The 25253-nt window shown below is 53.6% G+C and overlaps 7 protein-coding genes across 7 annotated transcripts; 4 read left to right on the top strand and 3 right to left on the bottom strand.

Annotated features, from left to right (window-relative positions):
* Positions 1–202: 202 nt before the first annotated feature.
* On the top strand, positions 203–1981 carry CTRU02_202297 (GTP-binding protein obg; the record flags this gene model as incomplete). Its single annotated transcript, XM_036719702.1, has 1 exon — positions 203–1981. One exon carries the CDS (start codon positions 203–205, stop codon positions 1979–1981), a length of 1779 nt encoding a protein of 592 aa, XP_036588404.1.
* A 336-nt stretch (positions 1982–2317) lies between these two features.
* Positions 2318–3320, bottom strand: CTRU02_202296 (class ii aldolase adducin domain-containing protein; the record flags this gene model as incomplete). Its single annotated transcript, XM_036719701.1, has 3 exons — positions 2318–2817; positions 2873–3011; positions 3069–3320. The coding sequence occupies 3 exons, from the start codon at positions 3318–3320 to the stop codon at positions 2318–2320; spliced, it is 891 nt and encodes a 296-aa protein (XP_036588403.1).
* Positions 3321–4229: 909 nt separating this feature from the next.
* Positions 4230–7115, top strand: CTRU02_202295 (methyltransferase domain-containing protein; the record flags this gene model as incomplete). Its single annotated transcript, XM_036719700.1, has 3 exons — positions 4230–4409; positions 4468–4694; positions 4754–7115. 3 exons carry the CDS (start codon positions 4230–4232, stop codon positions 7113–7115), a joined length of 2769 nt encoding a protein of 922 aa, XP_036588402.1.
* A 1064-nt stretch (positions 7116–8179) lies between these two features.
* On the top strand, positions 8180–10946 carry CTRU02_202294 (origin recognition complex subunit 4; the record flags this gene model as incomplete). The annotated part of the gene is made up of 3 exons (XM_036719699.1): positions 8180–9601; positions 9651–10298; positions 10371–10946. The coding sequence occupies 3 exons, from the start codon at positions 8180–8182 to the stop codon at positions 10944–10946; spliced, it is 2646 nt and encodes an 881-aa protein (XP_036588401.1).
* A 2940-nt stretch (positions 10947–13886) lies between these two features.
* Positions 13887–14912, top strand: CTRU02_202293 (uncharacterized protein; the record flags this gene model as incomplete). The annotated part of the gene is made up of 1 exon (XM_036719698.1): positions 13887–14912. One exon carries the CDS (start codon positions 13887–13889, stop codon positions 14910–14912), a length of 1026 nt encoding a protein of 341 aa, XP_036588400.1.
* A 1406-nt stretch (positions 14913–16318) lies between these two features.
* CTRU02_202292 (cell wall protein) lies at positions 16319–17028 on the bottom strand (the record flags this gene model as incomplete). Its single annotated transcript, XM_036719697.1, has 2 exons — positions 16319–16744; positions 16804–17028. 2 exons carry the CDS (start codon positions 17026–17028, stop codon positions 16319–16321), a joined length of 651 nt encoding a protein of 216 aa, XP_036588399.1.
* A 1595-nt stretch (positions 17029–18623) lies between these two features.
* Positions 18624–20971, bottom strand: CTRU02_202291 (Developmental regulator flbA; the record flags this gene model as incomplete). Its single annotated transcript, XM_036719696.1, has 3 exons — positions 18624–18743; positions 18800–20134; positions 20264–20971. The coding sequence occupies 3 exons, from the start codon at positions 20969–20971 to the stop codon at positions 18624–18626; spliced, it is 2163 nt and encodes a 720-aa protein (XP_036588398.1).
* Positions 20972–25253: the final 4282 nt, after the last annotated feature.

Genomic DNA, 25253 nt, shown 5'->3' with positions numbered 1-25253 from the left:
GAGCCTTCGCTAGGTGATCCCAGTGCCAATCGGCTGCTCCCGCACCTGCTCGATTATGTAACGTACTTTCTTATCTTATCGCCTCAACGGCGATAATCCCCCAAAATTTCCAAAGCTTCGTTTGAACTGAAGGAACTGGACCAATCTACCGACCGTCCTTGACCACCTGCGGCCCAGAGCGGGATTCTCTCCAGAGTCGACAATGGCGTCGAGATGTTCTGGCAGTCATCCACTCTTTCTCCCCTTTCTATACCCCTCATTTTCCCTCTCTAGAAGCGCAAACCCCCCTCGTCTAGTTGCGAGAGCCTTCGCATCCCGCCGACATAGCTCGACCCAGGTCGCCAAAGAGTCTATATCCACTCGACTCAATCCAGCGCCGGATGACTATGCCGCCCCCAACTTCGCCGACAAAGCCAGCCTGACCATCTATGCCGGTCCTGGCGGCAACGGATGTATATCATTTATGCGCGATGCATACCTTCCCGACGGTCCCCCCAACGGTGGCGATGGAGGTCATGGAGGCAACATCTATATTCAGGCAGTTCATGGTGAAACGTCTCTGCACAAGCTCGCAAGGAAACGGTTTGTTCGCGCAGGCCGAGGAAAACATGGACAGGGCAGCTCAAAGGGTGGCCAGCGAGGCGAGGATGTCATCATCACCGTTCCTGTTGGCACCGTCCTCCGCGAGTTGAGCAGAGAAGACCCCGTTGCCGAGGATGCAATGCTGCAGCGCACACTTCAAGCACAAAGAAAGGCTGAAAATCGAGCCAGGCGGAATCAACAGGCGGAATTGGCGCGACGGGAACTCTTGGAAGGCGTCGAAGAGGAGGATCAAGAATGGATCGAGGAGGAGCGTAAGGTCAAAAACCCAGAACCCGAAGAAGAGCCTGAGGACCCAGAGCGCCACAAGTTCCTTCTGTACCCGGGACTTTCCAAGTCTGACCTGAAGACGATATCATTGCCCAAGGCACCTCGCCGCCAGCGCCTGTATCACCAACCCCCCGGCCCCATTCAGATCGACTTATCGCGCCCGACACAGCAGCCTGTCCTCCTTGCAACTGGTGGCATCGGTGGCCTGGGCAACCCCCACTTTGTGTCTCGCGAATACCCTCGACCGATTTTTGCAACCAAGGGCGAGCGCGCTGTAACCATGGAAATCGAGCTCGAGCTGAAGCTCCTTGCCGATGTCGGGCTCGTAGGCCTGCCCAATGCTGGCAAGAGCACCTTGCTCCGCGCACTTACTAACTCGCGCACTCGAGTTGGCAACTGGGCTTTTACGACATTGCAGCCAAACATTGGCACTGTCGTCTTGGACAACTACAAAGGCCGTCCCGTCATCAAGAGCTACAAGCGATATCCGGCCGCCCCCTCTGCTCTTGGTGGCCCCGAGGAAGAGGTTCAGGTCGAGCAGCGGACCCGTTTTACGGTTGCTGACATCCCTGGCCTCATCGAGGGCGCCCATCTGGATCGCGGTCTCGGCATGGAATTCCTCCGCCACGTCGAGCGCGCCGGTGTGCTCGCTTTTGTCATCGACCTTTCTGCAGGACCTGCTGTGCAGGCGCTCGATGCGCTGTGGAAAGAGGTTGGTCTTTATGCCCAGAGGCGCGAAGAGGAGGAGCGGGATCGTGAGGTCGATGCCCGTATCGATTGGGATCTTACTTCTGGTGCCAACAATCAACGACCACCTGAGAACAACATGATGATTGCCGACGCCCCCGCGGCACCCAAAGAGGAATCGGGTCTGCATATCGCGTCCAAACCCTGGTTTGTGGTGGCGACCAAGGCCGACCTGCCCGAGACTCAGGAGAACTTCAAGAAGCTGAGGGAGTACGTGGAGCAGATCAACAAGGGAACTGCACCTCACCCGAGTTTGGTGGAAGGCGCTTGGACGAAGAACTGTGCCGTCATTCCCGTGAGCGCCATCAATGGACAGGGCGTTGATCGGATTGTCCACTGGACTGTAGGACTGCTTGACGAGTAAATGTATACTATTTCTGTACTAATATTTGTACAATACCACTCATTGTCAAAGACACGATACCATTGACGTTATTCTCTTTAAACTGTGCCGTTCAGTTTCAGGTCTAGAAACCTACATCTCTACTGGTAGTGGAAGAGCTACAGCGACAGTTTAGCTGGAGAAAATAAGGGCTTTTTTGCTTTAGTACAACATCCCTCGCTGTCAAGTTCTGTGTCACACTACGGGTGTGAATGTGCGAATGGGCGAATGGTAGGTTGCACACTGGTTCAACATTTATCCAACTGATTTGGTTACGGGGGGGGGGGGGGGGGGGGGGGGGGGAAGGACCACTTCAAGTTACATCTTGTACGATACGCCGGATTCGTGTTCCATCATATCGAAAGCCGGTTTCCCCGAAAACCATCCAGCGTATTCAGTTCCGATGGACTTGTACGTAAACTCAGCATCCTCCACTTCAACCTTCACCGTCTCGTGACTACGACCACCGGCGGCGGCATCGGCGAGAAGTTGCTGGTGACAGCAGCGCTCGAGGCTGAGGAACCAGTAAACACAGCTCTCGACCGACTTGCCGCAGGTGATGAGGCCGTGGTTCTGCAAGATGGCGGCCTTCTTGTCGCCCAGTGCCTCTGCAATACGGAGCCCCTCTTCTTTCCCCAGGACGATACCGCCGAAACTGTTGTAGAGTACAATGTCGTTGTAGAAGGCGCACGTGTCCTGACTGATGATGTCGAGGTTACGGCCCAGAGCGGAGAAGGCTTGGCCGTAAAGCGAGTGCGAGTGGGCAACACAGATGATATCTGGCCTGGCCTCGTGGACTGCATGATGAATCATATACGCTATGGCCCGTCAGTATGTTCTTTTGGCGGTTTCAGTCTTTCGAAAGTGGCTAACCAGCGGTGTTGAGAAGCTTCACAGGGCCACCTTCTACGATCTCTCCCTTATCGTCTACACGAATGAGATCAGAGGCCTTGAGGAGCGGCCAGGGGACACCGAATGGGTTCAGCCAAAACGTGTTGGGCTCAACGGGATCCTGCAAGTGCTGTCAGACGGGTGAGGTTGAGACGAGATGAAGCAGCCCCAGACGCACCCGAGCTGTGATATGGCCAGCGACACCAGCATCGAAACCGTTCTTGGCGAATATGCGGAAACCTAGAGCCAAACGCTCCTTCAAGTGCTGTCGTTGCTTGTACGGATCATCGTGTTTCGTGGGTTTGGGGAAACTAGAGAAGTTAAGTTCGCCTTTGTCTTTGGTGGTGGGTTTGCCGTTGCCATTGGCAGGGTTGGTGGTGGCTGTAGCTTCAGCTTCAGGGAGCTGATTGACAATTGTTGCGGGTGCCATTGTAGGAGGGCCAGTGGGAAAATCAGTATTACGGATTTATGGTACTGGAAGTGGTGACTAGCAGGATGAGCGCGGGGGCTTTTAAACATTCAAGAGTATTTAAGTAATGTGAGATGTCTTCTCGGCGCCGTAGTCGAGCCGAAAGGCGCAACGCCTGCTTCATGCGGGGATGTCTTAGACTCTCGGCTTCCAACTTTCGGCTGCTATTTTCCAGCATCCTAACGGCAATTCCAAGCTTCTGTTTGTGGCGACACCCTAGCGCTGCTCCCCCGTGACCAACAAAACAGCAGTAAGAGGACACAAATACGCCCGGGAGGTGGAAAGACACCCCCGAGACCCGGGGAACCCCGCTTTGGACGGCCGGTGTTGGGCCGATCCTTGTGTTGAATGCCTCGGTGCCCACTTCACACCATGAGCACGATCCAATCAGTTCCAAGACATTAATACAAGAGTCGTCTCTGTAGTGTACACCATCCAACACACAACGAGGCCCGTTGAATACTCTTTTCATTTTTCTTCTACTAGCGCGTGTACAATGACCAAGGAACAGGCATATGACAGTTGTTACTTTGCCCAGCGGATATCACGGAACTACAAGGTTTCCATGGCTGTTAGGTAGAAAGTAAAGATGTTGAGCTTTGGTGGTGTGACTTTTATTTTCGAGAATTGAAACTGCGTGACATAGGAGCCTTCAGAAGTTGAGATGAAGCTGGGTATATGCAATCTGCAAGGAGAACGAATCCAGGCCGAGGATGGAGCTGTTGAATCTTGAGGAGCTGTCTTTCAAACAGCTTCAGCGGATACAAGCCGGGGTGAGACCCTGGATGACAGGGGTCCAATGCGGGGTGATAAGATAGCCCACATACCGCGACACTATTGGCCAATTTTCTCCAATCGAGGGGCTGGCGCATGGCACCCGAACCTTCAACTTTTTTTTTTTCCTTCTGCTTTGGGCCATGGCAAAATTTCATACTGCGCGACACAGTTGGACCGTCTAACCTCGCATTCCACTCTACCACAACACACGTGCGCCCGCGACACCAACACACGCACGTCAACAGAGCTTCCATAATGGGTCGCAAGTTCAGAGTTAGTGTCTTCCCGGTCAAGCGATGACTTGTTTTGTTTCTGCTGACACCAGCGATAGGGAGGAAAGAAGGGCAAGGGTGGACGCGGTGGCGCCCAGGGCGGTGATCGTGGCCGTCAGCCTCGCAGTGAATCGTGGCAGTCGTACCCTTCTGTCAAGAAGGAGAATGAGAAACTCCAGCGCTACTACAACACCATCATTGGTCTTTCTGAGGAGGAGCAGGGTCCCTTCTGGGATGCGCTGCGCAGAGACTTGCCCAACAGCTTCCGCTTCTGCGGCTCCAAGGGGTGAGTAACAGTGACGGTATTAGGCAGCTCTTCTGGGGCCTTGACTGACTTCAACCTAGTCACGCCTTGGCCGTGAAGAAGCTTCTCCAGAACAGATACATGCCCGAAATCATCAAGATCGAACACGCCGATGGCCGCCCTGTCGAGCCCCCCAAGCCGCTCGAGTGGTACCCCAACTCCCTCGCCTGGTGGATGACTACCCCGAAGAACGTCATCCGCAAATATGCGCCCTTCTCTGCTTTCCAGAAGTTCCTCGTCTCGGAGACGAGCGTTGGTAACATCAGCAGACAGGAGGTTGTCAGCATGATCCCTCCCTTGCTGATGGATGTCCGCCCCGGCATGACTGTCTTGGATATGTGCGCTGCCCCTGGTAGCAAGGCTGGCCAGCTTCTCGAGATGATTCACCAAGGCGAGGAGGCTAGAGTCAGAAAGGTTCTGCGCGCTAATGCGAAGGAAGACGGACTCGATCTCGGCGAAGAGACCGAGGAGGAGCGCCAGGCTGATCTCGGCGCCGATCCCTCGGATTCTGGCCGCACCACCGGCCTGCTGATCGCCAACGATGCCGACTACAAGCGAGGACACATGCTTGTCCATCAGCTCAAGCGTCTCTCATCACCCAACCTGCTCGTCACGAACCACGATGCCACTCAGTACCCCGCGATCAAGCTCCCTTCCGACCCCGCCACCCCGAACAAGCCCGTCTACCTCAAGTTCGACAGAATTCTGGCCGATGTGCCCTGCTCCGGTGACGGAACCCTGAGAAAGAATCAGAACCTTTGGAAGGACTGGCAACCCGGTAATGCTCTCGGCCTCCATGTGACTCAGGTCAGAATTCTGCTGCGCGCCCTCGCCATGCTTAAGGTTGGTGGCCGCGTCGTCTACTCTACCTGCTCCATGAACCCTGTCGAGAACGAGTCCGTCATTGCGGCCGCTATCGACCGATGCGGTGGCCCCGACAAGGTCGAGATCGTCGACTGCAGCAATGAGCTTCAAGGCCTCGTCAGAGCCCCTGGCATGCGCAAGTGGCAGATTATGGACAAGTCTGGAAGATTATGGAGCTCCCAGGCAGAGGTTGACGAGTTCACCAAGGCCAGCGCCGACGGTATCGCCCCTGGCAGACTTGTTGAGAGCATGTTCCCTCCTTTGGAGGGCAGCGTGTGCGCAAACCTTCCTCTCGAGCGTTGCATGAGAGTCTACGCCCACCAGCAGGACACCGGCGGTTTCTTCATCACCGTCTTGCAGAAGAAGTCCGAAGTCAAGATCCGCCCTGAAGACCAGAAGAGCGACGATGCCACCAAGTCGAACGGAACCGGAGCGACTGCCACGCCCGCGGCCGAGAACGGCGTCGAGAAGAAGGCAGAGGAGAAGACCGAGGAGAAGACTGAGGAGAAGCCCGAGGAGAAGACCGAGGAGAAGACTGAAGAAAAGAGTGAGGAGAAGGCCGAAGCCAAGCCCGAGGAGCCTGAGCAAGAGGCATCGAACGGCGTGAAGCGACCGCGTGAAGATGAGACGGCTGACGGCGAGAACCAAGAAGCGAAAAAACCCAAGCTCGAGACGTCGCAAGCCAAGCCCCAGAGAGCCAACCGCAACGCCCACGGTCAGGTGGAGGAACCCTTCAAGTACCTCGACTCCAAGCACGAGGTCATCCAGCACATCAAGACATTCTACCACATTTCCTCCCGATTCCCCGAGGACCGCTTCATGGTACGTAACGCCGCCGGCGAGCCCGCCAAGGCCATCTACTACACCTCTGCCCTTGCGCGCGACATCCTCACCGAGAACGAGGGCCGTGGCATCAAGGTCATCCACGGCGGTGTCAAGATGTTCATGAAGCAGGACGCTCCTTCGGCCGAGGTTTGCCGCTGGAGAATCCAGTCCGAGGGTATGCCCATCCTGCAGGGCTACGTTGGTGAGCAGCGTGTCGTGCGCCTTACCAAGAAGGAGACGCTCCGCAAGCTTCTCATCGAGATGTTCCCTCGCATTGCCGACGGCGAGTGGGAGAAGATGGGCGAGATTGGTGAGCGTGTTAGGGACATTGGCATGGGCTGCTGCGTGCTGCGCGTCGAGCCTGACGGCTCCGACGAGGAGTTTAGCGAGCGGATGGCACTCCCTCTGTGGAAGAGCATCCACTCTCTTAACCTCATGCTTCCCAAGGAGGACCGGACAGCTATGCTGCTCCGTATCTTTAACGACACCACGCCGTTGATCAACAACAGCCTTCAGAAGCAGAAGCAGATTGAAGAGGCTGCCAAGCTTAAGGCCGCTTCGGGCAACACGATTGCGGACGAGGACTACGCCGACATCGAGGACGCTCCCACCCCTGAGGAGATGGACGCCGAGCCGACTTCGACCACTGCGGCTCCTGAGGCTGAGGCTGAGGCTGCTGAGGCCGCCGACGAGACCACTACTGAGGCTGTTTAGAGTGATCTCCAGTGAGATTTGAGATTTTAAAACACAAATTTTGGATTAGCTTTGGAGCGAAGGCCCAATTCTAGAGGGATATGGCCTATGACTTGCTTTGGAAGAACCATTCGAAAATAAAAAGAAGCGGGTGCCGCTGATGGCACGGTACAATGGTTAGGAGCTATAGAGCAGTTTTTTCTCAACGAAGAGAATGCATAGCGTTCGGCACCTGGATGATGACGAGCAGCTTTAGAAACTCTTTTACAGTGCTGCCGGGTTACCTGACAGAGGAGAAAACAGCGTCATGGGTTGTGGTGAGAAAATGTATGAGTACATGAGCGCCGCTGAGGTTGCACCTTACTATCTATGAATAGATCAGATTAAAACATGGCATGATTATTTTTAGTTCGCGAGTGACAGGTGCGTTGTGTATGAAATGAGCACATTTCGTTGACGTCCTAGTGCTGCATGTTCTGATACTATCGGCGTCAGGCCAGGTTCTTGCGAAAATCAATTGCGGGTTCTCTTCACTTGTCGTTCTACCTGGCGTGGGTTGTAGTATTTGCCAACTGCTAAGTAATGACCTCTCATGGCTGGAACTGCCAAGCATGAGTTTCTGTAGGCATAGTCCAAGAATGAGCGCTTAGGTAGGCTGACCAAATACACTGGTTTCCTATAGATAGGGAGCAAGTATAGAAATACCGATTACCAAAGTTTTAGTACTATCATAAGAAAACCATTTAAAAAATGTAAGTCGGAAGGAGAGTAAGTCTTGGACATCCCTCATCTGTTCGGGTGAAGCTTCACCGGCCGGGGACCCACACCGCCGAAAGCTCGGGCGCACTTGGCAGCTCGCTTGCAATTACGGCGCGTCCAATTCTGACGACGCGTCGGACCCTTGTCTCGCTCACTCCAAAATCCCCGAACGGTAACCCCAGAGACCGCCACTGGAGCCACCACTAACCCGCTTCCCGGATCACTTGCCCTTCCGACATACAACCGGCAGTGGTCTCATCATCACGTCCGGGCATCTAACAAACTTTGGGTTTATCACAACCACGCTTCATGAGTTAGCACCCACGATGGCCCCCAACACTGGCTCCGAGGGCCGCAAACGTGGCCGTCCTCCCGGAAAGGAGCCCGCGGTGCCGTGGTCCCTACAGAAGAAGCGCAAGCTCGACGCCGCCAAGTCCTCCCCGACGACGCCAAAGTCCACCCCCGGCGCCAGCTCGTCCGCCGTCAAGAAGTCAACGCGCAAGGCTGCTGCCCCGCCAGCGAGCTCCCCCTACGAAGTCCCCGACTCCCCGACCGGAGACAACCCGCCGCAACGGATCCGCAACGTCAGGAGCGTCAACCGACCGACGCCCAAGGTCCCGATATCTGCTCGTGGCCAGGTCAATGTCGACGCTTACGAGGTCCCCGACTCTGATGACGAGCTGCACGTCAACCCGAAAGAGGCGAATGCGCAGAAGGCGAGCCCAACGAGGAGGAAAAGTAATGTTGCAAAGGGGAAGCGGAAGTCACAAAAGGAAAAGGATGAGGGTGACGATGATGATGATGATGATGATGCAATGGCCGTAGACCCAGAAGAGGAGGTTGCGACGATTGAGGATTCGCCGTTGAAGGTGCGCTCCAGCGGAAGGCACAGAACCCTGACGGCGAAAGCGATGGAAGGACAGGAGGAGAAGTTGGGTGGAAGCCGTTCCGGCACACCAGTGCCCCGTGCAAGGTCCTCCGTGGCCACCTACGACGGTCAGGAAACGAAAAGGGCAACGGGCAAGGCCGAGAGGAACGTTTCCATGCCGCTGAAGGGCATCCTGACGCCGTCGAGACGGGATGGCTCGGTGAGGAGGAGCAAGAGCGTCGCTTTCGACCCGACGAACGAGGAGGACAAGGAGGAGGTTTTCTTTGAGGATCTCCCGTCCAAGTCCGGGCGAAGCAGAAAGCCTTCAAAGAAGCTTATCGAGGCGACAGCGACACCGACTGTCAAGCCGACAAAATCACGAAAAGGATCTGCAAAGGCCCTGGAAGAGGAGCCGGTAGAAGAGGAGGAATCCGAGCCTGAGGCAGAAGAGGAGAAAGCCGAAGACGAAGAGCAGGAGGAGGGGAATGAAGACGAAGATGTCTGCGCAATATGTTCCAAGCCCGATTCGAAGGCTGGCAACAGGATCTTGTTTTGCGATGGATGCGACAAAGCCTATCACCAAAAGTGCTACGATATCCCTCGGGTACCTAGGGGGGACTGGTACTGTAACGACTGCGTGCAGCAAAAGGAGTCTCGGGCGGTGGCGGCGGTGGAGGTGGCCAAGATTCCCAACTATGAACAGCACCTGAGTAGCATGAAGAGGGTGCTGCTGGATCGATGTACGGGGCGCCGGCGCATCAAATTGATCGACCAGGACGAGGCCTACGAGAAAGCTCATCAGCTCGTGGAGCAGACTGTTCTGGCAGGGGAGGGCAACTCGATGCTGGTGATCGGCGCGAGAGGCTGCGGCAAGACCACGGTATGGGGAACGAATGGCACAGTACTTGAAGGAGACTAACGAGTGACAGCTTGTCGAGGGCATCATTGCCGACCTCTCTTTACAGCATAAGAGTGAGTTTCATACAGTGCGGCTGAACGGTTTCATTCACACGGATGACAAACTGGCTCTTAAGGAGATATGGCGCCAGCTGGGCAAGGAGATGGACGCCGAAAACGAGGTTACTTCCCGAGTAGGTTATTCCTGCGGAACCAGTAAAGGAAACCGGCATCTGACTGACCCTCCCCAGACAAATTACGCCGACACCATGACCTCGCTGCTTGCGCTGCTCTCCCACCCGTCGGAAATGGCTCAGACGGAAGAGGGCGTGACATCACAGGCAGTCGTCTTCATCATTGACGAATTCGACATGTTCGCCGCCCATCCCCGCCAAACTCTGTTGTACAATCTGTTCGACATCGCGCAGGCCCGGAAGGCTCCAATCGCGGTGCTGGGCTGCACAACACGCATGGATGTGGTGGAGATGCTCGAGAAGCGCGTCAAGAGTCGATTCAGCCATCGATACGTGTACCTGTCGCTGCCGAGGAGCCCGCCCGCGTACTGGAAGGTGTGCAAACAGGGTCTCACGGTTGACGAGGAGGACATGGAGGTTGAGGGGATCGACGTGAGCCTGGAAGGTCACGATGCTTTCCAGGCGAATTGGAATTCAATGATTGAGGTGAGAGCTTATTTTTTCTTTTCTTTCTTTCACAGCGTTGGCCGCAGGGATGATGTATTGACCAAACTGCAGGCGTTACACAAGGAGAAGTCATTCCAGAACCTCCTGCAGTATCACTACGCCACAACAAAATCCGTATCCGCGTTCCTCACTGAATGCATTCTCCCTCTGTCAGCACCGTCGAATGCATCTCTGAACCTGGTCATTCCGGCCGCTGCCAGCCCGGTTGTATCTCTCCGACCACCAACCTCCAAACTACATATCCTACCTTCACTTTCGGAGCTCGACCTGGCTTTGCTCATCGCGGCAGCAAGGCTAGACATCGTGGCTCACACAGACACGGTCAACTTCGCCATGGCATACGACGAGTACGGATCACTGATGGGCAGGCAACGCTTACAGTCGGCGACTTCTGGGATGCTCGCGTTGGGCGGTGGAGTGCGGGTATGGGGTCGCGGGGTGGCCGGCACGGCTTGGGAGCGGCTCGTATCGCTCGGTCTCCTCGTGCCGGCGGGTGTCGGTACCGGGCGGGGATCGGCGTACGGCGGGTTGGAAGGCAAGATGTGGAAGGTCGACATGGCACTAGAGGAGATTCCTGTGGGCGTCAAGCTAAACAACGTCCTGGCGCGGTGGTGTAAAGAGATTTGAGCAAGCGGCTAGCTACACACAAGGTGTGTATAGTATCAGGAAAAGGGGAGTGTACGGCCGAAGGAAGTCACGCAACATGGCTAATACATCAGTCTCGTACACACGTAGCTTGACCATGTCACTGTGACAATACCAGTATCTCGCCCAGTGACAAGATGACTAGCGTACTGCGCGGGCGCGCGCTCGCTCACTCGCTCGCACCGACGCGTTACGTTGAATGTCGGGAAGCTGGCCCCGACCATCACCAAGATTGCCCTTGGCATTTCCTAGCGCGCGTATTCGGACGCGGGGGCGCTACGGAACAGACGACGGGTCTATTTCAGAGGACGTGCCCTCGCACTTTTACGCAGCACTAAGGGCGCCCTGGCGCAACATACGCGCTGCATTGCTTTGGAATCATGGGGGGAAGAGAGAGAGAGAGAGAGGAAAAAGTCTGATACATACCGCTCACTGTCCGAGGAGGGGGGGCCCCCCTATCTGAGGGTGCCGTTAGCGGGACCCGAGAGAAGGGAAAGCTAGTGAAATGGGTGAAGCGGGAACGGGGAAAAGCTCGCCGTCACTCTACGGAGCTTTTAAGGCGAGACGAAGGGACTGTGAGGCGACTTCAGATGCCAGTGCGCTGAGAAGCTAGGAGTTTGCTCCGTGAAAAGGAAAGTTACGTGGGAAAAATATGTGTGCACGTGCTTAAAGGGGGGTGGCAGGCAGGTTTTGGAAGCTGGTCTTTTTCTTTTCATCATAGCCCTTTTTTTGGTGTTTTATTTTTATTTTCAGTGATCGTCAGGAGATCGGGGGCAGGTGCGATTGGTGGTGATACAACGATGATCTTACAGGATCCTTCAGCACGTATATGTTGTGAAACAGGGGATCACTGCTGAGCGCCACCACGACTTAGGTTCAGAAGGCCTATCCCCCTTCTCTAGTTAGATGTTATGCGGCATATCACTGTCGTACAACGAGAAAGGGGTATTATTTAAGCGTGTGATTTTTGTGGCATGAGGGAAGAGAGAAGAGATATGAGACTTTTGGAGGTGTGACTGGCGGCCGACAGGTTGATGAGGGTCTCTTAGGGGGGGAAGGGGGAGCTCACGCGAGCTGTCCCAGCAGACAGACCCTCCCTCAGGTACAGATGGACCGGAGGTGGCCGAAAAGGCGGGGGTTGGGATTTATGAAGGGGTCCCCGAGGCGTTCGTTGATGGGGCTGCTAAGAGAGATGTTCTCACCTGTGAAAAGAAGAAAAAGAAAAGAAAAAAAAAAAAAAACTGTTAGCGTTCACGAGCTGGAGGGAAACTGTTGTGCGGATAAACATTCGCCTGTGTTGCCAACACAAAATAAGATACAATAGAAGCTATGTCGGCCCGGGGTAAACAAGCTGCAGGAGCTGTAGTAGTTGTGGGTCTGTCTGTTTGGTACTGCAGCTTGAAGGGGGGTAGGTAGGACCTCGGCAGCATTCAGGGTTAGCGGGATCGCGGGGCGCAGGATACTATGTATTGGTCCAATTGTTTTTGAGCACGCACCGCTAAGAGTGCCCTGCCCCCCATGACGGCGGCCGCCACGTTGCGGCCTTGACCAGCCCGCAGTGCCGTTCGCGGCGGGATGCACTCTGCACTCTGCACTCTGCATCATGTCCGTGTCTGCAGCTGTGCTGTGGGTGTCTGTAGGTGTCTGTCTCCCTTTCCTCTGGTCACCAGCGCTGACCGAACGACCTGTTCAAGTACCAAACCGTGTACGGCCAACCGTGGCGACGCCACTTTTAGAGCCCTTGTCTCTGTTTTGTCATCTAGAGAGCACCTTAGGAGCAGCATCAGCCAGAAATAGCGTAAACCCGCCGCGAGAGCCAAGAGGGAAAGAGTGGCACCCAATACTTTGCCATGACTGACAAACATGCCGCACCAGACCCTCCCCTCCCCCCTGCCCCAAAGCCGTCATCTCAAACTACCTAAAACATGAACCCGCCAGTCAACTAATGGCAGTTGCCGTGGCGGTTCTGTATGCCCTGTTATTCCCTGGTATGAGGCGGCCGCCCAGCTTCACCTGGTCCAGTGATTTTCATTCCTCAGGCCTTGCCAGGCCTGACTGAACTGATCCTATTTTTTTCTTTTTTTTTTCTTTTTTTTCTTTCCTACCCCGTAAAGGAAGGGAACGGAGTCCGGTTACCGCGTGCTATGTGTGCTTGATTTTAATTTGGTATTTGCTTGTAGTTACTTCAACGAGTCAGCACTTCTTTATCCTTACTCCATTTTTTGTGTCTCCCCATCTATCTCATCTCCCTCAAAAGACCCCTACAGCCCTTTTTTCTCCCCTTTCACCACCCCAAACCCAGGAAACAATCTGCCACACCTACTGTTGTTTTTAATTTTACTTCTATTTACCTTTTCAATATCCGCATACCCCCGGCATTCCTCCTTCTGTTTCAACCGGCATCTCCAGCTTCCGGCACGCACACCTCCACTGGGGACACATCGGCCTCACCGCGCGACTACGCCACTACCAGCGCTACGCCCCACGGAGAGCTCCTGTCCCGGTCCATTTTCTGCGCCTCCGTCCTCCGTCTCCGAGCCTAGCTGGCATTGCCTCCGAGGGAAACCCACGTACTTACACACAGACTTCCTTCCCCACGACCGCACAAGTTGATCTTGTCACAATACTCAACCATTTTCATCCCTGTCGCATCTTCGTCATAGATAGTCACCCAGGCTTCCTATTTGGCAAACAAACTCCTTGACTCTCGCCTACAGCTGGAATTCTCGTTCCTATCCAGCCAACCGACGAAACACAAGCGTTCACCCGAACTTTGGCAACCTTAAACTCACCTCACATTCCCCCATTCTCTTCTTCTTCTTCTTCTTCTTCTTCTTCGTCTTCTTGTGCATGATTCACAAATAACCCACAATCTTAATCCGTTCTGCCCATTCATCGCCGCCTCGACGCATTTTCAAAACCATGTCAAAACGCACCACATTCACCACAATCTCCCCACTGCCTGCAGGCATAAGTCGCGAGGCCGTCCTCGACTTTCTCCACAATCACCTTGAAATGATCGATCTGAACCCCCTTATCAAAGAACGTCACATCATCAAGCCGCCTGCCCATGCCCCACCAGAGGAGCACTCGTGCGTCTGGTATTCCCTCACCGACGAGATCTCTTACTTGCCGGGCGGCCTGGCCACCAGCGATGTCAGCTACACATGCGCCTTCCACGACCTGCCCACCGGCCTGCAGACCCACTGCTATGCTCCGATGGGCCTCGAAATCCGAGATAAGTGGACCGTCGCCGGCTCGCTTCCGGGAGAGCCCATCGAGCCCGTCGAACTGGGCATCGGCGCCCCTCTTACAGGCTTATATCTACGTGAAGACGTCGATATGCGCTGCAACGTCTTCACCACATCCTTCGTTAAGAAAACGCTCAAAAAGAGCCACGGCCAACTGGTCGAGCGCATCAAGTCCAAGATCAAGCAGACCTCTTCTACTCAACCTCAGCCCCAAACCAGCCAGTTCAGCTCGCAGTACCAGCCGTCGCATGGGCGACACCACAGCCACAACTCAGCAACCTCCGGACCCTTCAGCTCCAGCTCACATACAAACAGCCCGCGGCATACGCCTCCGCCGCAGACTCATCGCGTCCCGAGCTACACGTCCCTCACAAATCAGATGGACCTTCCTTACAGACCACCACGTAACAAATCTTCACCAGCCCCGCCCAGCGATGGCCATACCACCAGCGCCTACCCGAGGCCTCTGCATATTCGACACGCTTCCAAAGGTGCGCCGACCCAGAAGCCCTCGTGGCCGGATATCAGGTCACAGCAGCCCGTCCTCAACAATTACACCCACGCAGCTACCCCCTACGACGTCAATACATCGCATTCGACATTCACGTCACCCTTCGTGGCGGGCATGCCCGGCAATGACGCAAAGCGGCGCGCCGAACGTCAACGAAATGGCCAATTCATCGCCGAGCTGGAGTGAGCTGCATGCATGCCCGCCGGCCTAATTTTTTTTTTTTCATTTGATTTTTGCCACCCTGTGGAGGGCTCTTATTTGGTTGGCATGGCTTGCGTGCACTAGTTAGTTACAAGGAAGGAAAAAGGGGAAAGAAAAAACAAGTAGTCGATACCCTCCCATTATCTAGCAAATCTATTGGATGCCTGCAAGATCTCGCACACACACACACACACACACACACACAAAGTCTTCCCATCACGTCATTCCCGTGAATAGTAGTAGTAGTAGTAGTAGTAGTAGTAGTAGTAGTAGTAGTAGTAGTAGTAGTATATGCAAGGTTGCGGCACAGCCTTCCGCGATTGGGCAACGCAGGGTTCAATTGTCCAATGGCATGTTACGCTTCCGACACCGCAAAAGTGACTGCCAACTAATTACGACTTGCTTGTCCTTTGATGGAATGTATGTCATGTTTTACTCTTCTCGTTTTTGTGTGTGTGTATTGTTTTTTTTTTTTCCCCCTCAAAAACATGAATTAATTAAATATACATGACTAAATCTCAAAAATCTCGCTTGTCTTGCAAAGTGTAGGGTGACGCGGCTCAAGACACTTTCCAGAAACAAATTACACGTTCAGCATCTAATCAAGAGGAACAAAATAAATTCTCCAAGATGTCAAGTCGAGGGGACACCAACAAGATGTCCACATTAAACACTATAATACAAAGAAATACGCTTTTATTCCCCCCCGGAATAAGACCAGCGCGAAAAAAGAAAAAGAAAAAAAAATTGGTAAAAATAATAATGGTTCCCCCGTAGGAACTAAAAATAATGAATCAGCGGGTGGTATAACAAAGGAAATGTCTCCCCCTCATCCACTGAGCAGTCAAAGCCGCCCTTCCCCCGGTCTTTCACCCGGGTTCCAGCGGGACCGCGTGTAATTCTATTCGCTTGAGCTTTTTCTCGTATATCACTCCCCGTCATTTCATTTGTCCGTCCCCATTCTAACTATCCGTGTGTCCGTCTATAACAGCGTCAAGGGGCATGTCGGGCGTTAAAAAAAAAAGATGGCGTCAGTAGATGAGAAAAATGGGTCTCGTCACTCTATAGTCTATACCCAAACTGTGCGTCGTGTGCTCTGGTCGTTTCGTCCATAAAAAAAAAAAAAATCAAGGTGAAAAACCATAGTGGCCCCTTAAATTTTTCTTCACACCCTCAAAGAAGGAGATTGGTTAGCTAGCGAGGATAGACGTAGAGAGGGAAGGCGAATGAGAAGGCGCAGCTCAGAGGATTCTGGCTTCGGTCCGCCCCCCTTTTTCCTCGACTATCGCTCAGCGCTTTACAGATCTCTTTACTTTGATAGAGTGGGAAGGAAAGGCCGGGGGTAAAATGGTATGGCGTGGATATGTGTGCATGAGAGCGTGAGTGGACGTTTACAAGGCGACGAGGGCGATGGCACCAGCCACAAGGGCAAAAGTGCTAGCGAGGACGGCCTGCTTCTCGGCGCCAGCCAAGACGACGTTTGTAGGGCACGACTGGCCGCCACACAGAACAGGGCGGCCGGAGCTGGCGGGTGAACCACCACTCCCGGGGGCACCACCGGGGTTGCCTGCGTCCGGAGCACCACCCTGGCCGGGCGTGTAAGCACCGTAGCCACCGTAGCCGCCGTAACCAGCACCAGGTGCACCACTTTGGCCCGGTTGCTGAGGCTGGCCGGGTTGACCAGGCTGACCGCCCTGGCCAGGTGTGTAAGCACCGTAACCACCATAGCCGCCGTAGCCGGGACCACCAGTCTGCGCTGGGGGTTTGACCGGTGGCGGTTGGGCTTGGCCGGTAGGCTGGGCAGCCTGATGAGTAGTCTGTTTCACGCTGATCAGCTGTTTTGGTTTCTTATAGGTAACAAGTAGGGCAAACTTACCCAGACCTCAGTGCAGGGGCACCCATCCAGGACGAAAGTAGTAGGCTTGTCAATCCTGTACGCCTTGTCGTTGAAGTACAGCGTCGTGGGCTCCGGACACCAAGTCTCGACGTAGTCGTGGACCTTGGTCAGAGTGACGACGGTGCCGTTGACGATGGCCGGCTGCAGCGCGGACGCAGCGGCCGTGAGGGTGCTGGTGACGATGAGGACGGATGGCGTCTGCATTTTTCTCTTCTGTCTGTTTTGCCTGTCTTGGGGGCAGTGAGTGTATCTTTAGCGTGAGAAAGGGTATCGAAGCGCGATTAGAAGCATTGTTTTTTGTGGTAAACAAACGAAAGTGTTCTGAGATGTGTAGTAGGTCGTGCCTTACGGTAATGACTGAGTGAGCGTTTGTTGGTTTACAAGTGAGTGACTAGGGCCAGATAAAACCACAAAGCAGAACTGAAAGGGGGGGGGGGGGGGGGGGGGGAACGAGGACACACAAACGAAATATCGAGTTCTGTGGATCGCCAGATGAGGTCGGAGGAAGAAAACAACATGTTGGAAGCCACGAAGAAACGCCTTCTTCTTATGCTGTCTTCCCCGACACCCCTCTCTCGGGCCTTCCACATGTTTAGGAGCTTGGGCGTGCTTGCGTGACCAAAGACATTCAGGAACAAAACAAAATGAGCACTATGTCCATCCTTCTCTCCAGATATTAGCTCGTGATCCAATGAGATTTCTGCAAAATATTGTCGCTCTGAAGGAATGTCTGTGACCCGTTCCGGGTGCCCGTGTTTGTTGTGGTCGCTCTGGGCACCCAAGAATGGGCGCGCCTCATGTGGCGCATTCCAGACACTAGAGGGGCCATGAGCTCACGGGCTCACCAGAAGACGTTGCAACGTCATAATAAACAAGCGGCCGCTACCTGTCCCAGCCCAAAGCTGCTCTCATCTCATCATTTTCACATTGCACAAATTTAAAAAAAGGTTTTTGATACCACTTTCATCTGCTTTCTCTCATTCAGGGTATGTCGAAGGGTTGAGCGTCTTTCCCGACTCGAGTCGGGAGCGCTGAGATATGTACAGTTGAGCCACGCCGCACCTTGACTGCTCTCTTCCCTCCTTCTGCTTTTCCCCTTTGTTTGCCTGTCACACAGCTGTGCTTTCTCTGCTTGTCGTATCCCACATAATTGTCACATACCAGCGTGCCAATAGGCAGCGGGCAGTCCCCCTTATCCTCCACTCTCAGCCCAACGGGAATCCTTCGTTGGTCGCCTTTAGCTTCGTCTCGCGGATCGTGGTTGAGATTCGTGCTTCCATGCCAGCCTTCTATGATCATCCACACCCCGCCAGCCAGCTATGATTCAAGACAAATGAAAAATTAAGAAAAAAAAAAATCGAAGAAGAAAAAAAAAAAAAGGCGAAAAATAGGGAACCATTGAGATCCGCATGTGATGATGACGTGATCATGGCCCGCAGACTCAGTTTCGCCGACTCATGGGGTCTCCTTCTAAGAATAGTGTCCGCCCCAACGCCGTCATTTCCAAAAGAATCCAGATGGCGACAAAGATCGGCCCGAGTGGGGCCCTTCTCTGGTAGAATGAAAAAAAGATACTGCCACCGCCTGATGGTAAATCAGAAGACTACCATACCATGTATGCATAATATTATGGCTTGGGGGAGGGAGTGCCGCAAATGTCAACTGGGCGTGCGCAACAAGCCATCGATGGTCGACATTTCTAGTCAAGGAATTGGTGAAGTGGCGATGCGAAATGCGCACTGATCGCTTCTTCAGTTCTTCGTTGCGTTATCGGCTGTCCCAGCTAAAGCTGGCTTTGTTCATTTGCGGTTCGATCGGCTTGTGCTGCGCTCGACACGGCCGCCTGTAACCGAATCAAAGTCGTAGTTCTTTAGAGTGTGTTCGTATTTGGGGCTTCTCAGGAATTTGGGCACCGAGTCCTACAAGGCAATAAGGTTAGCAATCAACTTTTGGAGGTGGTTAGATAATAACCTACGCTTGCCATCAACTTGAAAACAGCGTTTTGTGCATCCTCAAATAAGGACATGACCTCTTGCAAGGTGTCAATCATGGCGACATCCTGGCCGACTGCCTTGGTCATCCGGGTGGCGAGATTATTACGGAGTTGATGGTCAATGTTCAATTCGCAAGGAGATCCAGGGGCAAGGAATGCGTTATAAATCCCGTAGGCCTGTGCCATAATCTCCTTGATGCCATCCATCGAGTTAGCGTTGGGGTTCTTCTGGGCAACCCGGATGGCTTGTCGGCAGCTCCGAACAAAATCGTCGACGTCCAGGTAGAAGGACAGGTTCTCTTCGCAATGTGTCTCCCTAAGGTTCTCCCTGAAGAGCAACCGCAGGGCAGCATCATTGAGAATCTTGTCCAGCCGTTGAGTGTTGGAGTCACGCGCAATAGCATTGCGAGAAGGCACAACAGCTTCGCTCTCTGACGTCCTTCCTCTTGCGGACAATCCATTAAGTAAATCCTTGCCCTTAGCTGTCATTTGGTAAATGGCATGCTTGGTGGGCTGGAACAAGTTGTTGCTAGGGAACTGTGCCATGTGGGCGCGGTCTTGTACAATAGGCTCCATCAGGTCGTATTCAACAAATAGGGACGCAATGTCGTAAGTCTCCCGGCGATCCACAGTCGTGCAGCAGTCCATCAGCCAATCGGTGGCAGCTTTGCCGGTAAAAGAATCCTTGTATGTCTTGCCGTTGACCTTGCGCTCGCTGGCCATCTTGACACCGGTGAGGCCGTCCTTGTAATCGCTCAAGGAGTCGGAATCAGCTGAGCTGACGCTAGACTTGACATTGGGGCCGTGTGTGCCAATAAATCTCCTGAAGATAACCTCAATGGTGCCTCGGTCCGTGATGAGCTTGTCGGTTTGTCCGTCCCTCTCGAGGATGACCAACTGCGACAGGGTAGCACCGACCAAGTCGGATATGGACTTTTGCTGGATACCGTTGCGGGAGCAGAAGCGGTCCAGCACGGTAACGCCCTTGGGAGTCAATTGCCATACGGAGCCCTTCATGTTATAGACCTGTTGATACTTTCCATCGGCCGACTCAATGAATCTTGCCTCGAGGAACTTTTGGCAGATGGAACGAGCCATGTCCTTAGCCATGGAGAAAGTTGTCGTGGTTGTGGTTGTCACTATCCTGGAGGGGTCCTTGGGGTCTGGCATGCGGTTGGATTGAGAGAACTTCAGGGAGCCCAGGTTGTTAATTGCATCCTCGGACAAAAAGGTGTTTTCGACTCGTGTTAATCGTACTCGGTGTGCGGACAAGGGCAGCAGACTGACGATCAGCGTTGAGAAGAGATCCTTAAAGTCCTGTAGATAATCATGTTAGCAAAATGCTATAAGCTGTTGCCGTCAAGAACAACGGGCGGGTGGTGAGCGGGGGCCGCAGCGAGTTGCTCTCTGCGAAGCGTTCGCTGCGGAACGGGCAATGTGACTTACCTTTGTGAACGGGCGGTCATCATCCGTCATGCGGAGGAGCCGCGAAGATGTTTGATGCATCTTGCTCTCTATGCTTGGCAGGCGGTAGGGGAGAGGCCTATTTGGATCGGTCTCGGTGTAGGGTTGAGAGGGTAGATCCTGTACCAGCGATACCTGGCTTGGATACTTGCCCTCTAGCTGGTTGAGAGTGCTACTTGACGACGACGAGTAATTGGAGGGGCTCCTGTATCGTGGGTATTTGTCTGTTGAGCCAAGGTCGGAAGCCGAGTCGGGAATGAAAGAAGCCCTGCCTAATGCGGAACTGGAGGCGCGCTGGCGGATGGACTGGTCTGAGGAGAAGGTCGCGAGAGCGGAATGCGTCTTGTCAAAGGCAGCAGCGGCGAAGCCAAAGAGACCACCAGAACGTTGAAATTTTTGCAGCGAACTCGTCGAGGGCGAGTGTTGGTGGGAACGGTAATGTGGGCGATTCACCGAAGGGGCGGGAGCAGCGTGGTAGGGATCGGTCGATGATGATGTAGTGGAGGTTGTGGTGGTGTTGGTGGCAGTAGCAGCAGGAAGAGTGGTGGTAGCGGTGGACCGTGGAATGGTACTGCTTGTGGTGGTGGTAGGGTTGGAATTGGTGCTATTGTATGTGCGAGGTTCAGAGTTGGCCTCGCTAGACTGTGGCTCGTGGTTCGGAGGTCGGAGAGTCTTGGAGACAGCGGCCATCTAATGGGGAGAGGAGTATTTAGAGAAAGCGCGGACGGCGTGACGGGTGTTCAAATAAAAAGGAAGGCGCAAAAAAAAAAAGGGAAGAGAAGGAGAAAGCGGGCTTGGTGAGGCAGGGCGTGGAGGAGAGGAGGTGTGTGGTGCCGGCGGTGGTAATAGTGGAGGAGGAGAATAAGGGACATGGGGAGCAAATGGAGCACTAAGGTAAGGTATAGTAGAGCGAGGAAGTACAGTACAGCGTACACAGGCCCAAGGGGCTAATGTACATGTAGACAGTGGAACCCTGTAAGTAGAAGATACAAGGGGGGGCTAGTGAGAGTAAAAGTGGGAAGAGTGAGAGTCGAGGTACCTCAGGTACATGTTGAGGGCACTCACACACACGCACACACTCACACACTCACACACACCACTCTGCTCTCACAAACGGACACAAGCGAGTGAACCAGACGCAGCACGCTACCACCGACGACGAGTGGGCGGCCGGGCGGGCGAGTGGGTAGTCTTCCAGCCACTTGTTGCTGGTGCTGGAAATGGGCAAAAAAAATAATAGAAGGACGGTAAATGATATAACGAAGTGGAAGGGCAGGATGAAGAAGGTGAGGAATAAGGGCAAAGGCACAGACGTTGTAACTCGTAATAAGGTAAGATGAGGCAGTGTGCTTACCGGTGCTAATGGTGATGTGATCAATACCAATCTAGGACCTGACAGTCTGTAGGAGGAGATGGCCACGGTGGGTTGGACAACACGTTCACGGTGTCCAGGGAATCATAGGGCAGAGAAGGTTGAGACTGGGCCGGACGGCAACGACCGTCGCAAGGTACAGAGCGATACTAACAAAGGCAAGGTAGGAAGGACGACGGGCAGGATACGATGAGGGCGTTCGTTCTTCTTGGGTACGGGCACCTCCGGGAGCCGGGGAGAGTGAGTAGCGACTGTATGAAGAGCCGGAGAGTATGCCGAAGGAAACGGGAACGACGACAAGGCTGAGATTCAACTAGATTTGGGCTGGACCTAAAGTCGATAGGAGCTGACTTGGTTCTTTTCTGGACTTGGGCTGTCTCCGTAAGGCGGGCGACAGAAAACGCCTGGATTGGATTTTTGGATTTGAGCTTGAATTAGACTGGATTTCAAGAGGGGACCGAGAGTGGACAGGAAGGGGGAAAAGAACCAAGGAATAAGCCAGCCAGTCGGTCAAGGTCACCACGGGCGAGGTAAAGCAAGGTAAGCCAGACAGGACGGACCAGAACAGTTAAGACAGGGGCAAGGGAAGCCCGACTTTTTAGGGGGACGACTTGATGTGAATGTCGATGGATCCCAAGTTTTTTTTTTTTCGCAGAGAAAAACTGCCACCTGCCGTTGAACCCTGGTCAGTCTCGGTGCAGGCCCACAGGAGACCCCGCTGAAGGCGGCCCATTGCAGCGTGGCCCCTCCTCCCCTCTATCCTTCACCCCCAGCGACCAGCAACCCCCTCCCTCACCACAGTTCTCAGTGCCATGCTTCACTGTACTGGGGTCCCACCAAAGGGGGGGGGGGGGGTAAAGCTGGCACCGCACCGCACCATATCCACACCTACCCTCACACATCTACACACCCTTGCACCCCCCCCTCCGCCCCCCTTCTTCCACTGACCCCAGGGCAAAAAGCATATGGGCTACGAAGGCTCAACCACTGCAGAGCAGCACGTACTTACTGCCTACACAGTTTGTACCTTCGCTCCATCACCTTACTTTCCGCCATGTGTCCTGCCTCCCCATTCCATCATGTTCTCAACCGCACCTCACCTCATCTTACCCCACTGTGCCTTATACCATGAGATATACCCTGGCTGGCTTTCTCCGTCTTCCTCTGTCTGTTCTCTTGGTATTGAGGCAAGTAAATAGTCTTCTAAAAGGTTTGTATACTCTTACTCTGCCAGTTTACCCATTCCGTGGGCCAGGCTAGACCAAGCACATCCCTTCCCTTCCATCACCAGGCTCCATGATGCGGTGTGCTGAGGAACGGCCTTGCGCTACTGCGGATTCTGTGAAGCCAAGGCAGCCTGGGGGAGCAGAACATAATGGTTTAGTGAGGAGCGTCCGCAACATGGTGAGGGACCTCGCCAGGATTGTTTTGTAACCACCCTCTCCTCTCCCCTCTTTGAAGGGTGAAAGTGGGGGCGAGGAGGGGGTTCATGCAGGTGTGTTGCTGTTTGCTACTTCTGTCAGGCTGGTCGTTTTATCTACCATCTACTAGTAGACTGGACATTATGTACAGTGTGTGGAAGAGGCGATGGCAGTGTTTCCTTTTAGTAGCTCTTTTTATTTTTATTTTTATAATAGTTCCATCAAGTCAGAACAAAAACTTCTCCATTTTCGAAACTAAAGAAAACTTGTTAGGCGGTAGTAAATTATACCAAAATGGGAGGGCGTGCGATGGGCAAATCAAGAGTGCGAGAAGTGAACAATGCAGGAGGGGCACTGTTAAGAGGCAGAGAGAAAAAATTTTGAACGATGCGACTGCATGAAGAAACACTGGCTTAGCCCCAAGCTATGGCGGTAAATAAGATATATCAGCAATTATCAAGACAAGATGACCGGCAGTAGTCTTAGGGCCATTGCCTACCGGTTCGCATCGGAAAGCGCCCTCTCGGAGCTGGACCCAAGCTTACTACGTATATTGGCACTTTTATTCTTATTTTTACATGCCGCCCTTAATTCTTTTCATTAATCCGTATCAAAGCGGTTTGGCACATGTACCGTTGTCACTCCCGCTGCATGTACTATGGATGGTCTGAGTTGGAACCACATCACCGAGGCACCAAAAAAAAAAAAAGGATGACGGTCGAAAGAGCAAATTAATCGTCCAATCCTCCAATGCCTCGCGGCGTACTCGGGCCCTCATCAAAGGTATTAGCTGTTGCGAAGTGAGAAGGTTCGGCTGTATTTGACACCTCGCGCCTCGCACCTCGCACCTCGCACCTCGCACTTCACTACCTCCGTACAATGTCGCCCCTTCACCCCATTGATGCACTTGGAGTAGACGAAGTTTCGACCGTGGCTGGGTGCCGTTTGATCGGATGCTACGGGCAGAACACCTGTCATGTCATCACCTATGTCCGCATCTCAAGGCCATGTACCTTTTTCATGCGCACGACCCAGCTCAACCAAGAAAGAGACAGAGCAAGAGAGATGAAAAAGACTCTTTTGTGACCAAGGTACCTGGCTACATCTTGTCCGTAGCATGGGACGAATTCAGTACACTACAGGAATATGTTCAGTTGCCGACTTATTCTAGCCATAGTGCAGCGGGGGATGGTATTGGTCAACCACAACATATGAACTTGCTATCGAGGGCGGAGTAACTTACAATTGTAGAGGCTGCCACGGTCCCGAACTCCGAGCACCCTTAGCCATAAACGCAGTCTTTGGTGACGAGGTGAAACAAGTATATTCAGGACCAGTAATACCTCATACCCAATGTAGGCATTTGGAGTTGATTAGTCAAACGAGAGTAGGCTATCGATATGGTCGATGTGATAGCGCATGCGTCTGCTTGTGTTTGCCAGTCTTGGTAGTTAAAACATCCTCATTGAATAGCGCCAGGAGCCAGAACAGGCAGCCGTATCATTATTTCCACGTGCACACTCATCAACATATCATGATTTGGAGGCTCTGATGTCATAGGCACTGGATTGGGCCAGATGCACCTCGGACTTTGGTAAAGCTCGGAAGGGGGCATCGGAACGGACGTCGACGGAGAGAAGGATGCGATCTTAGCACCGCATCGCACAGAGGTGTGCAGTTAAGGCCAGAGTAGAGTATGGAGGGGACGTGTGGATAGGCAGAGAACGAGGTGTGCGAGTCTTCCCAGAGATTGGGAAGCACAAAACAAGAATAGCTCGGGGCTCTCACCATCTGATATTGTCTTTTCAACTCTGTTCTTACTACCCTTACCGGCAAGATGGGAATACCAAGGCTAGGGAACGGTGTCCAAGCACCAAGAGGGCCCAGACACACCAGGAGACTTGCAAACATCGGCAGCTAGCCGCCCTGAAGCTTGAGGATATGCTAGGCAGCCGACCAACGGTCGACGATAGGGGAGTGGAAAAGGAAAAGAGAAAAAAACGTGGGGTTATCTTTTGTGTTAATTTTTAGACAGGACACGGTGTGCAGGTGTGGCACATCTCGAGTCAAATTGCTGTGCAAGAAGAAACGGAGCTGGCCATCGAAGAAAATCAAAGTTGGGCCGTCGCTGCACTACAAAACCGATGGGCGGGGATTTTGACAAGTGTAACAGGGGGTT

Source organism: Colletotrichum truncatum (genome assembly GCF_014235925.2).
Source record: "Colletotrichum truncatum strain CMES1059 chromosome Unknown Contig_0001, whole genome shotgun sequence".
Lineage (NCBI taxonomy): Eukaryota > Fungi > Ascomycota > Sordariomycetes > Glomerellales > Glomerellaceae > Colletotrichum > Colletotrichum truncatum.
The sequence above is the reverse complement of the archived record's forward strand: the minus strand, read 5'-3'. Positions and strand labels throughout refer to the sequence as shown.